The sequence below is a fragment of the Oncorhynchus mykiss genome, chromosome 5, assembly GCF_013265735.2.
Source record: "Oncorhynchus mykiss isolate Arlee chromosome 5, USDA_OmykA_1.1, whole genome shotgun sequence".
NCBI classification, from domain to species: Eukaryota; Metazoa; Chordata; class Actinopteri; order Salmoniformes; family Salmonidae; genus Oncorhynchus; species Oncorhynchus mykiss.
Genome location: NC_048569.1, coordinates 98,211,634 through 98,226,197, shown reverse-complemented (window position 1 = coordinate 98,226,197; position 14,564 = coordinate 98,211,634). Strand labels below are relative to the sequence as shown.

The window sequence follows — 14,564 nt, the reverse complement described above, 5'->3', positions numbered from 1 at the left end:
TACCTACTGAGGAGGAACCTAACAACCTACTGAGGAGGAACCTAACCACCTACTGAGGAGGAACCTAACAACCTACTGAGGAGGAACCTAACCACCTACTGAGGAGGAACCTAACCACCTACTGAGGAGGAACCTAACCACCTACTGAGGAGGAACCTAACTACCTACTGAGGATGAACCTAACCACCTACTGAGGAGGAACCTAACAACCTACTGAGGAGGAACCTAACCACCTACTGAGGAGGAACCTAACCACCTACTGAGGAGGAACCTAACCACCTACTGAGGAGGAACCTAACAACCTACTGAGGAGGAACCTAACCACCTACTGAGGAGGAACCTAACCACCTACTGAGGAGGAACCTAACCACCTACTGAGGAGGAACCTAACAACCTACTGAGGAGGAACCTAACATCCTACTGAGGAGGAACCTAACAACCTACCCACAAACTTGACCTTCCAGACGCGGTGAGGCAGCAGCAGGCTGTCTGGGCTGAAGGAGCTCATTTTGGCACACATCTGACCAAACACTGACTTGGTCCCGTCTGGACCTGCCAAACCTCCTTTACTACGAGACCGCTTGACCTGGAGGGGGAGGAGGAAGCGAAAGATGGTTATCTCTCCAGGCTCTTCCGCTCAGTGCGGTACAGAGTCTGCAGGAGTGATGGGTGTGATGTGTTCAAAGTGACAGCTCCCTTCACCAGGCATCCAGCCAGCCCAGCAGGGGGTCAGTGGCGGCCCAGTGGCCTGGACCGAGGCTCTGGGAGGGGGAATGGCTATACCAGGGGTGCATTCCAAATAGCACCCTATTCCCTATGTAGTGCACTACTTTTGGCCTGAACCTTATGGGCCCTATAGTAGTGTTTTCTAAACGGAATAGGGTGCTATTTGGAACAGACGAGGAACCCAACATCGACTGACATGCATGGTTCACACATCACACAGATATCTGCTTATAACACTGAAACCAGACGAGAGAGAGAGAGAGAGAGAGAGAGAGAGAGAGAGAGAGAGAGAGAGAGAGAGAGCGAGAGAGAGAGCGAGAGAGAGAGCGAGAGAGAGAGCGAGAGAGAGAGCGAGAGAGAGAGCGAGAGAGAGAGCGAGACAGAGAGCGAGACAGAGAGCGAGACAGAGAGCGAGACAGAGAGCGAGACAGAGAGCGAGACAGAGAGCATTTAGGAGGAATCTCTGAAAGCCTGCTGTTTGCTAGTGTTCATCTGAGTAGGTTTTTCAAATAGTCCGATTCCTACCTGTATCCTGTTGAGTTCCACTACAGGTCCATGCTGTCTGTCTCTCACCATGGTGGCCTGGACTACCTTCCGGAACGCTGCTTCCTGAGGAGAGAAACAACACTATGCTCAGGACATCTGTATGTACTGGAGAACAGCCCTTAAAACAACACTGTGCTCAGGACATCTTTATGTACTGAAGAACAGCCCTTACAACAGCACTGTCCTCAGGACATCTTTATGTACTGAAGAACAGCCCTTACAACAGCACTGTCCTCAGGACATCTGTATGTACTGGAGAACAGCATTTACAACAACACTGTCCTCAGGACATCTGTATGTACTGGAGAACAGCCCTTACAACAACACTGTCCTCGGGACATCTTTATGTACTGGAGAACAGCCATTACAACAACACTGTCCTCAGGACATCTGTATGTACTGGAGAACAGCCATTACAACAACACTGTCCTCAGTACATCTGTATGTACTGGAGAACAGCATTTACAACAACACTGTCCTCAGGACATCTGTATGTACTGGAGAACAGCATTTACAACAACACTGTCCTCAGTACATCTGTATGTACTGGAGAACAGCATTTACAACAACACTGTGCTCAGGACCTAATACAGCTACTGGGGATCCTAGTAAACTACCTCATACAGCTACTGGGGACCATAGTAAACTACCACATACAGCTACTGGGGATCCTAGTAAACTACCTCATACAGCTACTGGGGATCCTAGTAAACTACCTCATACAGCTACTGGGGATCATAGTAAACTACCACATACAGCTACTGGGGATCCTGGTAAACTACCTAACACAGCTACTGGGGATCCTGGTAAACTACCTCATACAGCTCCTGGGGATCCTGGTAAACTACCTAACACAGCTACTGGGGATCCTGGTAAACTACCTAACACAGCTACTGGGGATCCTGGTAAACTACCTCATACAGCTCCTGGGGATCCTGGTAAACTACCTAACACAGCTACTGGGGATCCTGGTAAACTACCTCATACAGCTACTGGGGATCCTAGTAAACTACCTCATACAGCTACTGGGGATCCTAGTAAACTACCTCATACAGCTACTGGGGATCATAGTAAACTACCTCATACAGCTACTGGGGATCCTAGTAAACTACCTCATACAGCTACTGGGGATCCTAGTAAACTACCTCATACAGCTACCGGGGATCATAGTAAACTACCTCATACAGTTACTGGGGATCCTAGTAAACTACCTCATACAGCTAGCTACTGGGGATCCTAGTAAACTACCTCATACAGCTACTGGGGATCATAGTAAACTACCTCATACAGCTACTGGGGATCCTAGTAAACTACCTCATACAGCTACTGGGGATCCTGGTAAACTACCTCATACAGCTACTGGGGATCCTAGTAAACTACATCATACAGCTACTGGGGATCCTAGTAAACTACCTCATACAGCTACTGGGGATCCTAGTAAACTACCTCATACAGCTACTGGGGATCATAGTAAACTACCTCATACAGCTACTGGGGATCCTGGTAAACTACCTCATACAGCTACTGGGGATCCTGGTAAACTACATCATACAGCTACTGGGGATCCTAGTAAACTACCTCATACAGCTACTGGGGATCCTAGTAAACTACCTCATACAGCTACTGGGGATCCTAGTAAACTACCTCATACAGCTACTGGGGATCCTGGTAAACTACCTCATACAGCTACTGGGGATCCTGGTAAACTACCTAACACAGCTACTGGGGATCCTGGTGAACTACCTCATACAGCTCCTGGGGATCCTAGTAAACTACCTCATACAGCTACTGGGGATCATGGTAAACTACCTAACACAGCTACTGGGGATCCTGGTAAACTACCTCATACAGCTCCTGGGGATCCTAGTAAACTACCTCATACAGCTACTGGGGATCATAGTAAACTACCTCATACAGCTACTGGGGATCCTGGTAAACTACCTCATACAGCTACTGGGGATCCTAGTAAACTACCTCATACAGCTACTGGGGATCCTAGTAAACTACATCATACAGCTACTGGGGATCCTAGTAAACTACCTCATACAGCTACTGGGGATCCTAGTAAACTACATCATACAGCTACTGGGGATCCTAGTAAACTACCTCATACAGCTACTGGGGATCATAGTAAACTACCTCATACAGCTACTGGGGATCATAGTAAACTACCCCATACAGCTACTGGGGATCCTGGTAAACTACCTCATACAGCTACTGGGGATCATAGTAAACTACATCATACAGCTACTGGGGATCCTGGTAAACTACCTCATACAGCTACTGGGGATCCTAGTAAACTACCTCATACAGCTACTGGGGATCCTAGTAAACTACCTCATACAGCTACTGGGGATCCTAGTAAACTACCTCATACAGCTACTGGGGATCATAGTAAACTACCTCATACAGCTACTGGGGATTCTAGTAAACTACATCATACAGCTACTGGGGATCCTAGTAAACTACCTCATACAGCTACTGGGGATCATAGTAAACTACCTCATACAGCTACTGGGGATCCTGGTAAACTACCTCATACAGCTACTGGGGATCCTAGTAAACTACCTCATACAGCTACTGGGGATCATAGTAAACTACCTCATACAGCTACTGGGGATCATAGTAAACTACCTCATACAGCTACTGGGGATCATAGTAAACTACATCATACAGCTACTGGGGATCCTGGTAAACTACCTCATACAGCTACTGGGGATCCTGGTAAACTACCTCATACAGCTACTGGGGATCCTAGTAAACTACATCATACAGCTACTGGGGATCCTAGTAAACTACCTCATACAGCTACTGGGGATCCTAGTAAACTACATCATATAGCTACTGGGGATCCTGGTAAACTACCCCATACAGCTACTGGGGATCCTAGTAAACTACATCATACAGCTACTGGGGATCATAGTAAACTACCTCATACAGCTACTGGGGATCCTAGTAAACTACCTCATACAGCTACTGGGGATCTTGGTAAACTACCTCATACAGCTACTGGGGATCCTGGTAAACTACCTCATACAGCTACTGGGGATCCTAGTAAACTACCTCATACAGCTACTGGGGATCCTAGTAAACTACCTCATACAGCTACTGGGGATCCTAGTAAACTACCTCATACAGCTACTGGGGATCCTAGTAAACTACCTCATACATCTACTGGGGATCATAGTAAACTACCTCATACAGCTACTGGGGATCATAGTAAACTACCTCATACAGCTACTGGGGATCCTAGTAAACTACCTCATACAGCTACTGGGGATCCTAGTAAACTACCTCATACAGCTACTGGGGATCATAGTAAACTACATCATACAGCGACTGGGGATCCTGGTAAACTACCTCATACAGCTACTGGGGATCCTAGTAAACTACCTCATACAGCTACTGGGGATCCTAGTAAACTACCTCATACAGCTACTGGGGATCCTAGTAAACTACCTCATACAGCTACTGGGGATCCTGGTAAACTACATAACACAGCTACTGGGGATCCTGGTAAACTACCTCATACAGCTACTGGGGATCCTAGTAAACTACCTCATACAGCTACTGGGGATCCTAGTAAACTACCTCATACAGCTACTGGGGATCCTGGTAAACTACCTCATACAGCTACTGGGGATCCTAGTAAACTACCTAATACAGCCCATCTCTGTGTGTCTGTTCTAAATGTCCCCCCACCTTGCCCTGCGAGATGAGTATGCCCCGTAGTGTGTTAAACCCTAGGGCAGGTCCGTGTGCGGTCTGCCCCAGCCGGCCCTCCAGATCAAACATGGGGATACAGGGACAGAAGAGCTCCGATATGTGGTGCAGCAGTAGCAGTCTGTTCCTCAGAGACATGATGGGAATCTCCTGGAGGTGGTTGTATTCCATGGGCACCTGGGAGAGAGAGGACACGCGTTAACAACACACGTTACACCACCCACGTTACACACGTTAACACACGTTACACCACCCACGATACACGCGTTAACAATACACGTTACACCACCCACGTTACACACGTTACACCACCCACGTTACACGCGTTAACACACGTTACACCACCCACGTTACACACGTTAACAACACCCACGTTACACACGTTAACAACACACGTTACACCACCCACGTTACACGCGTTAATAACACCCACTGTACACGCGTTAACAACACACGTTATACCACCCACGTTACACACGTTAACAACACGTTACACCACCCACGTTACACACGTTAACACGTTACACCACCCACGTTACACCACCCACGTTACACGCGTTAACACACGTTACACCAACATTTTATTTGATTTAACATGTTACACCACCCACGTTACACACGTTAACACACGTTACACCACCCACGTTACACACGTTAACACACGTTATACCACCCACGTACACCACCCACGGTATACGCGTTAACGCACGTTACACCACCCATGTTACACACGGTAACACACATTATACAACCCACGCTACACCACCCACTTACACCACCCACGTTACACACGTTAACAACACGTTACACCACCCACGGTACACACGTTACGTTACACCACCCACGTTACCCACTTTACACCACCCACATTACACCACCCACAGATTAGAGATCCCCCACATTATAAACACAGATTAGAGATCCCCCACATTATAAACACAGATTAGAGATCCCCCACATTATAAACACAGATTAGAGATCCCCCACATTATAAACACAGATTAGAGATCACCCACATTATAAAAACAGATTACAGATCACCCACATTATAAACACAGATTAGAGATCACCCACATTATAAAAACAGATTAGAGATCACCCACATTATAAACACAGATTAGAGATCACCCACATTATAAAAACAGATTACAGATCACCCACATTATAAACACAGATTAGAGATCACCCACATTATAAAAACAGATTAGAGATCACCCACATTATAACGTCCAGTAGTTACCTGACCAGGTAGTTAGTTATAACTGACCAGGTAGTTATAACGTCCAGTAGTCACCTGACCAGGTAGTTATAACGTCCAGTAGTCACCTGACCAGGTAGTTATAACGTCCAGTAGTTAAATGACCAGGTAGTTATAATGTCCAGTAGTCACCTGACCAGGTAGTTATAACGTCCAGTAGTCACCTGACCAGGTAGTTAGTTATAACTTCCAGTAGTTAACTGATCAGGTAGTTATAACGTCCAGTAGTTAACTGACCAGGTAGTTATAACGTCCAGTAGTTAAAACCTGTTAAGTCTATAGGGGCGCTATTTCATTATTGGATAAAAAACGTGCCCGTTTTAAGCGCAATATTTTGTCACGAAAAGATGCTCGACTATGCATAGAATTGACAGCTTTGGAAAGAACACAGTCTAACGTTTCCAAAACTGCAAAGATATTATCTGTGAGTGCCACAGAACTCATTCTACAGGCGAAACCAAGATGAAACTTCGAACAGGAAATGAGCAGAAATCCTGAAGCTCTGTTTTCAAATGTCTCCTTATATGGCTGTGAATGCACCAGGAACGAGCCTGCCCTTTCTGTGGTTTCTTCAAGATGTCTGCAGCAATGGTGACGTATTTGTAGGCATATCATTGGAAGATTGGCCATAAGAGACTACATTTTCCAGGGGTCCGCCCGGTGTCCTTTGTCTAAATTTGTGCGTAATCTTCAATTGCGGTCATTATCTCCTGGGATTCAGAACAGAAAGCACACTTCCACTAAGGATATATCATCGAAGAGATATGTGAAAAACACCTTGAGGATTGGTTCTAAACAACGTTTGCCATGTTTCAGTCGATATTATGGAGTTAATTTGGAAAAAAGTTCGGCGTAATTGACGACTGGATTTTCGTTTTTTTTTGGTAGCCAAACGTGACGCACCAAACGGAGCGATTTCTCTCTCTAAACAAATAATCTTTCAGGAAAAACTGAACATTTGCTATCTAACAGTCTCCTCATTGAAAACATCTGAAGTTCTTCAAAGGTAAATTATTTTATTTAATGCTTTTCTGGTTTTTGTGAAAAATGTTGCCTGCTAATTGCTAACGCTAATGCTAACGCTAAATGCTACGCTAGCTAGCTACTGTTACACAATTGATTGTTTTCCTATGGTTGAGAAGCATATTTTGAAAATCTGAGATGACAGTGTAGTTAACAAAAGGCTAAGCTTGAGAGCTAGCATATTTATTTCATTTCATTTGCGATTTTCATGAATAGTTAACGTTGCCTTATGGTAATGAGCTTGAGTCTGTATTCACGATCCCGGATCCGGGATGGGGAGATCAGAGAGGTTAAATGACCAGGTAGATATAACGTCCAGTAGTTAAATGACCAGGTAGTTATAACGTCCAGTCACCTGACCAGGTAGTCATAACGTCCAGTAGTTAAATGACCAGGTAGTCATAACGTCCAGTAGTCACCTGACCAGGTAGTCATAACGTCCAGTAGTTAACTGACCAGGTAGTTATAACGTCCAGTAGTTAAATGACCAGGTAGTTATAACGTCCAGTAGTTAAATGACCAGGTAGTTATAACGTCCAGTCACCTGACCAGGTAGTCATAACGTCCAGTAGTTAACTGACCAGGTAGTCATAACGTCCAGCAGTTAAATGACCAGGTAGTTATAACGTCCAGTAGTTAAATGACCAGGTAGTTATAACGTCCAGTAGTCACCTGACCAGGTAGTTGTAACGTTCAGTAGTTAGTTACCTGACCAGGTAGCCATAACGTCCAGTAGTTAAATGACCAGGTAGATATAACGTCCAGTAGTCACCTGACCAGGTAGTCATAACGTCCAGTAGTTAACTGACCAGGTAGTTATAACGTCCAGTAGTTAAATGACCAGGTAGTTATAACGTCCAGTAGTCACCTGACCAGGTAGTTGTAACGTCCAGTAGTCACCTGACCAGGTAGTCATAACGTCCAGTAGTTACCTGACCAGGTAGTTATAACGTCCAGTAGTTAACTGACCAGGTAGTTATAACGTCCAGTAGTTACCTGACCAGGTAGTCATAACGTCCAGTAGTTAACTGACCAGGTAGTCATATTGTCCAGTAGTTAACTGACCAGGTAGTTGTAACGTTCAGTAGTTAGTTACCTGACCAGGTAGTCATAACGTCCAGTAGTTAACTGACCAGGTAGTTGTGACGTTCAGTAGTTACCTGACCAGGTAGTCATAACGTCCAGTAGTCACCTGACCAGGTAGTTGTAACGTTCAGTAGTTACCTGACCAGGTAGTCATAACGTCCAGTTACCTGACCAGGAAGTTTCCCTCCATTGGAAGGTTTGGAGGTGGACCAGGCCAGTGTGTGGGCAGAGCCACAGGCCACCCTGTTGATCTTCTTCCCCTGCAACGCAGCGACAAGACGAGGCCTCTGGATGGCGTTAGTGGTCCCGTCTCCTAGCTGGCCCTCGTCATTATCACCCCACGTGTACACTTCTCCTGAGACAGACACAAACACAGCTACAGATACCATGGCACAGACACACTGTAATAGTAGTAATACAGTAGTAGACAGGTGGTAGTAGTAGTAGATAGGTGGAGGTGGTAGTAGTAGACATGTGGTAGTAGTAGACATGTGGTAGTAGTAGACAGGTGGTAGTAGTAGTAGACAGGTGGTGGCAGTAGTAGACAGGTGGTAGCAGTAGTAGACATGTGGTAGTAGTAGTAGACAGGTGGTAGTGGTAGTAGACAGGTGGTAGTAGTAGTAGACAGGTGGTGGTAGTAGTAGACAGGTGGTAGCAGTATTAGACAGGTGGTAGTGGTAGTAGACAGGTGGTAGTAGTAGTAGACAGGTGGTAGTAGTAGTAGACAGGTGGTAGTAGTAGTAGACAGGTGGTGGTAGTAGTAGACATGTGGTAGTAGTAGACAGGTGGTAGTAGTAGACAGGTGGTAGTAGTAGTAGACAGGTGGTGGCAGTAGTAGACAGGTGGTAGCAGTAGTAGACAGGTGGTAGCAGTAGTAGACAGGTGGTAGCAGTATTAGACAGGTGGTAGTGGTAGTAGACAGGTGGTAGTAGTAGTAGACAGGTGGTAGTAGTAGTAGACAGGTGGTAGTAGTAGACAGGTGGTGGTAGTAGTAGACATGTGGTAGTAGTAGACAGGTGGTAGTAGTAGTAGACAGGTGGTAGTAGTAGTAGACAGGTGGTGGCAGTAGTAGACAGGTGGTGGCAGTAGTAGACAGGTGGTAGCAGTAGTAGACATGTGGTAGCGGTATTAGACAGGTGGTAGTGGTAGTAGACAGGTGGTAGTAGTAGTAGACAGGTGGTGGTAGTAGTAGACAGGTGGTAGTAGTAGTAGACAGGTGGTGGTAGTAGTAGACAGGTGGTGGTAGTAGTAGACAGGTGGTAGTAGTAGTAGACAGGTGGTAGTAGTAGTAGACAGGTGGTGGTAGTAGTAGACAGGTGGTAGTGGTAGTAGACAGGTGGTAGTAGTAGTAGACAGGTGGTGGCGGTAGTAGACAGGTGGTGGCAGTAGTAGACATGTGGTAGTAGTAGTAGACAGGTGGTGGCAGTAGTAGACAGGTGGTAGCAGTAGTAGACATGTGGTAGCAGTATTAGACAGGTGGTAGTGGTAGTAGACAGGTGGTAGTAGTAGTAGACAGGTGGTAGTGGTAGTAGACAGGTGGTAGTGGTAGTAGACAGGTGGTAGTAGTAGTAGACAGGTGGTAGTGGTAGTAGACAGGTGGTAGTAGTAGTAGACAGGTGGTGGTAGTAGTAGACAGGTGGTAGTAGTAGTAGACAGGTGGTAGTGGTAGTAGACAGGTGGTAGTAGTAGTAGACAGGTGGTAGTAGTAGTAGACAGGTGGTAGTAGTAGTAGACAGGTGGTAGTAGTAGTAGACAGGTGGTAGTAGTAGTAGACAGGTGGTAGTAGTAGTAGACAGGTGGTAGTAGTAGACAGGTGGTAGTAGTAGTAGACAGGTGGTAGTAGTAGTAGACAGGTGGTAGTAGTAGTAGACAGGTGGTGGTAGTAGTAGACAGGTGGTAGTGGTAGTAGACAGGTGGTAGTAGTAGTAAACAGGTGGTAGTAGTAGTAGACAGGTGGTAGTAGTAGTAGACAGGTGGTAGTAGTAGTAGACAGGTGGTAGGGAAGTGTAATTAGGATTTAAATACATCTTGATAGTGTAAAAATACTGGTCAAGAACACCGTTTCAAAACAGACAGAAAACAAATAAATCAGTAATTCCCTACCATCCTCAGTGCAGCAGACACAGTGGAGTGACCCCGTTGCTATGGCAATGACCTTCTTCCCCTGCAGGCCCTGGACCTGTCTGGGTCGCCGTACATGGTCATCAGAACCGTGACCCAGCCGGTGGTAGTCACCTTTACCCCTGAAAACACACATAGTTTTATACAGGTGGTTGTCATTGTTACCCCGGTACTTAACCCTAATTCATCCTCTAACAGTTGACTGTGGTCAGGATGTATAGTCAGTGTAACAGTTGACCGTGGTCAGGATGTATAGTCAGTGTAACAGTTGACCGTGGTCAGGATGTATAGTCAGTGTAACAGTTGACCGTGGTCAGGATGTATAGTCAGTGTAACAGTTGACCGTGGTCAGGATGTATAGTCAGTGTAACAGTTGACCGTGGTCAGGATGTATAGTCAGTGTAACAGTTGACCGTGGTCAGGATGTATAGTTAGTCTAACAGTTGACCGTGGTCGAGATGTATAGTTAGTCTACTAACAGTTGACCGTGGTCAGGATGTATAGTCAGTCTAACAGTTGACAGTGGTCAGGATGTATAGTTAGTCTACTAACAGTTGACCATGGTCAGGATGTGTAGTCAGTCTACTAACAGTTGACCGTGGTCAGGATGCATAGTCAGTCTACTAACAGTTGACCGTGGTCAGGATGTATAGTCAGTCTAACAGTTGACTGTGGTCAAGATGTATAGTCAGTGTAACAGTTGACTGTGATCAGGATGTATAGTTAGTCTACTAACAGTTGACCGTGGTCAGGATGTATAGTCAGTCTAACAGTTGACAGTGGTCAGGATGTATAGTTAGTCTACTAACAGTTGACCATGGTCAGGATGTGTAGTCAGTCTACTAACAGTTGACCGTGGTCAGGATGCATAGTCAGTCTACTAACAGTTGACCGTGGTCAGGATGTATAGTCAGTCTAACAGTTGACTGTGGTCAAGATGTATAGTCAGTGTAACAGTTGACTGTGATCAGGATGTATAGTTAGTCTACTAACAGTTGACCGTGGTCAGGATGTATAGTCAGTCTAACAGTTGACTGTGGTCAGGATGTATAGTCAGTGTAACAGTTGACCGTGGTCAGGATGTATAGTCAGTGTAACAGTTGACCGTGGTCAGGATGTATAGTCAGTGTAACAGTTGACCGTGGTCAGGATGTATAGTTAGTCTAACAGTTGACCGTGGTCAGGATGTATAGTTAGTCTACTAACAGTTGACCGTGGTCAGGATGTATAGTTAGTGTAACAGTTGACCGTGGTCAGGATGTATAGTTAGTCTAACAGTTGACCGTGGTCAGGATGTATAGTCAGTGTAACAGTTGACCGTGGTCAGGATGTATAGTCAGTGTAACAGTTGACCGTGGTCAGGATGTATAGTCAGTGTAACAGTTGACCGTGGTTAGGATGTATAGTCAGTGTAACAGTTGACCGTGGTCAGGATGTATAGTTAGTCTACTAACAGTTGACCGTGGTCAGGATGTATAGTCAGTGTAACAGTTGACCGTGGTCAGGATGTATAGTTAGTCTAACAGTTGACCGTGGTCAGGAAGTATAGTCAGTGTAACAGTTGACCGTGGTCAGGATGTATAGTTAGTGTAACAGTTGACCGTGGTCAGGATGTATAGTCAGTGTAACAGTTGACCATGGTCAGGATGTATAGTCAGTGTAACAGTTGACCGTGGTCAGGATGTATAGTCAGTCTAACAGTTGACAGTGGTCAGGATGTATAGTCAGTGTAACAGTTGACTGTGGTCAGGATGTATAGTCAGTGTAACAGTTGACCGTGGTCAGGATGTATAGTCAGTCTAACAGTTGACCGTGGTCAGGATGTATAGTCAGTGTAACAGTTGACCGTGGTCAGGATGTATAGTCAGTCTAACAGTTGACCGTGGTCAGGATGTATAGTCAGTGTAACAGTTGACCGTGGTCAGGATGTATAGTCAGTCTAACAGTTGACCGTGGTCAGGATGTATAGTCAGTCTAACAGTTGACCGTGGTCAGGATGTATAGTCAGTCTAACAGTTGACCGTGGTCAGGATGTATAGTCAGTGTAACAGTTGACCGTGGTCAGGATGTATAGTCAGTCTAACAGTTGACAGTGGTCAGGATGTATAGTCAGTCTAACAGTTGACCGTGGTCAGGATGTATAGTCAGTGTAACAGTTGACTGTGGTCAGGATGTATAGTCAGTGTAACAGTTGACCGTGGTCAGGATGTATAGTTAGTCTAAAAGTTGACCGTGGTCAGGATGCATAGTCAGTCTACTAACAGTTGACCGTGGTCAGGATGTATAGTCAGTCTAACAGTTGACTGTGGTCAAGATGTATAGTCAGTGTAACAGTTGACTGTGATCAGGATGTATAGTTAGTCTACTAACAGTTGACCGTGGTCAGGATGTATAGTCAGTCTAACAGTTGACTGTGGTCAAGATGTATAGTCAGTGTAACAGTTGACTGTGATCAGGATGTATAGTTAGTCTACTAACAGTTGACCGTGGTCAGGATGTATAGTCAGTCTAACAGTTGACTGTGGTCAGGATGTATAGTCAGTGTAACAGTTGACCGTGGTCAGGATGTATAGTCAGTGTAACAGTTGACCGTGGTCAGGATGTATAGTCAGTGTAACAGTTGACCGTGGTCAGGATGTATAGTTAGTCTAACAGTTGACCGTGGTCAGGATGTATAGTTAGTCTACTAACAGTTGACCGTGGTCAGGATGTATAGTTAGTGTAACAGTTGACCGTGGTCAGGATGTATAGTTAGTCTAACAGTTGACCGTGGTCAGGATGTATAGTCAGTGTAACAGTTGACCGTGGTCAGGATGTATAGTCAGTGTAACAGTTGACCGTGGTCAGGATGTATAGTCAGTGTAACAGTTGACCGTGGTCAGGATGTATAGTCAGTGTAACAGTTGGCCGTGGTCAGGATGTATAGTTAGTCTACTAACAGTTGACCGTGGTCAGGATGTATAGTCAGTGTAACAGTTGACCGTGGTCAGGATGTATAGTTAGTCTAACAGTTGACCGTGGTCAGGAAGTATAGTCAGTGTAACAGTTGACCGTGGTCAGGATGTATAGTTAGTGTAACAGTTGACCGTGGTCAGGATGTATAGTCAGTGTAACAGTTGACCGTGGTCAGGATGTATAGTCAGTGTAACAGTTGACCGTGGTCAGGATGTATAGTCAGTCTAACAGTTGACAGTGGTCAGGATGTATAGTCAGTGTAACAGTTGACCGTGGTCAGGATGTATAGTTAGTTTAAAAGTTGACCGTGGTCAGGATGTATAGTCAGTGTAACAGTTGACCGTGGTCAGGATGTATAGTCAGTCTAACAGTTGACCGTGGTCAGGATGTATAGTCAGTGTAACAGTTGACCGTGGTCAGGATGTATAGTCAGTCTAACAGTTGACAGTGGTCAGGATGTATAGTCAGTGTAACAGTTGACTGTGGTCAGGATGTATAGTCAGTGTAACAGTTGACCGTGGTCAGGATGTATAGTTAGTCTAAAAGTTGACTGTGGTCAGGATGTATAGTCAGTGTAACAGTTGACCGTGGTCAGGATGTATAGTCAGTGTAACAGTTGACCGTGGTCAGGATGTATAGTTAGTCTAACAGTTGACCATGGTCAGGATGTATGGTCAGTCTAACAGTTGACCGTGGTCAGGATGTATAGTCAGTGTAACAGTTGACCGTGGTCAAGATGTATAGTTAGTCTACTAACAGTTGACCGTGGTCAGGATGTATAGTTAGTCTAACAGTTGACCATGGTCAGGATGTATAGTTAGTGTAACAGTTGACCGTGGTCAGGATGTATAGTCAGTGTAACAGTTGACCGTGGTCAGGATGTATAGTTAGTCTAACAGTTGACCGTGGTCAGGATGTATAGTTAGTCTAACAGTTGACCGTGGTAAGGATGTATAGTTAGTCTACTAACAGTTGACCGTGGTCAGGATGTATAGTTAGTCTAACAGTTGACCGTGGTCAGGATGTATAGTCAGTGTAACAGTTGACCGTGGTCAGGATGTATAGTCAGTTTAACAGTTGACCGTGGTCAGGATGTATAGTTAGTCTAACAGTTGACCGTGGTCAA

The 14,564-nt window shown here is 45.3% G+C and overlaps 1 protein-coding gene across 9 annotated transcripts in view; it reads right to left on the bottom strand.

Moving 5' to 3' along the window:
- The window catches only part of herc2 (HECT and RLD domain containing E3 ubiquitin protein ligase 2), a 251,465-nt gene that overhangs the window by 22,692 nt on the left and 214,209 nt on the right, over window positions 1–14,564 (bottom strand). For 8 of the 9 annotated variants that reach the window (XM_036978973.1, XM_036978974.1, XM_036978979.1 and 5 more), the window contains 5 exons: window positions 10,466–10,605; window positions 8,530–8,717; window positions 4,975–5,172; window positions 1,252–1,335; window positions 445–586 (listed from right to left, as the gene is read on the bottom strand). In XM_036978973.1, coding sequence (XP_036834868.1) covers window positions 445–586; window positions 1,252–1,335; window positions 4,975–5,172; window positions 8,530–8,717; window positions 10,466–10,605 — 752 coding nt within the window. The remainder of the gene's footprint in view (window positions 1–444; window positions 587–1,251; window positions 1,336–4,974; window positions 5,173–8,529; window positions 8,718–10,465; window positions 10,606–14,564) is intronic. The other variant, XM_036978975.1, reaches the window with a different exon arrangement.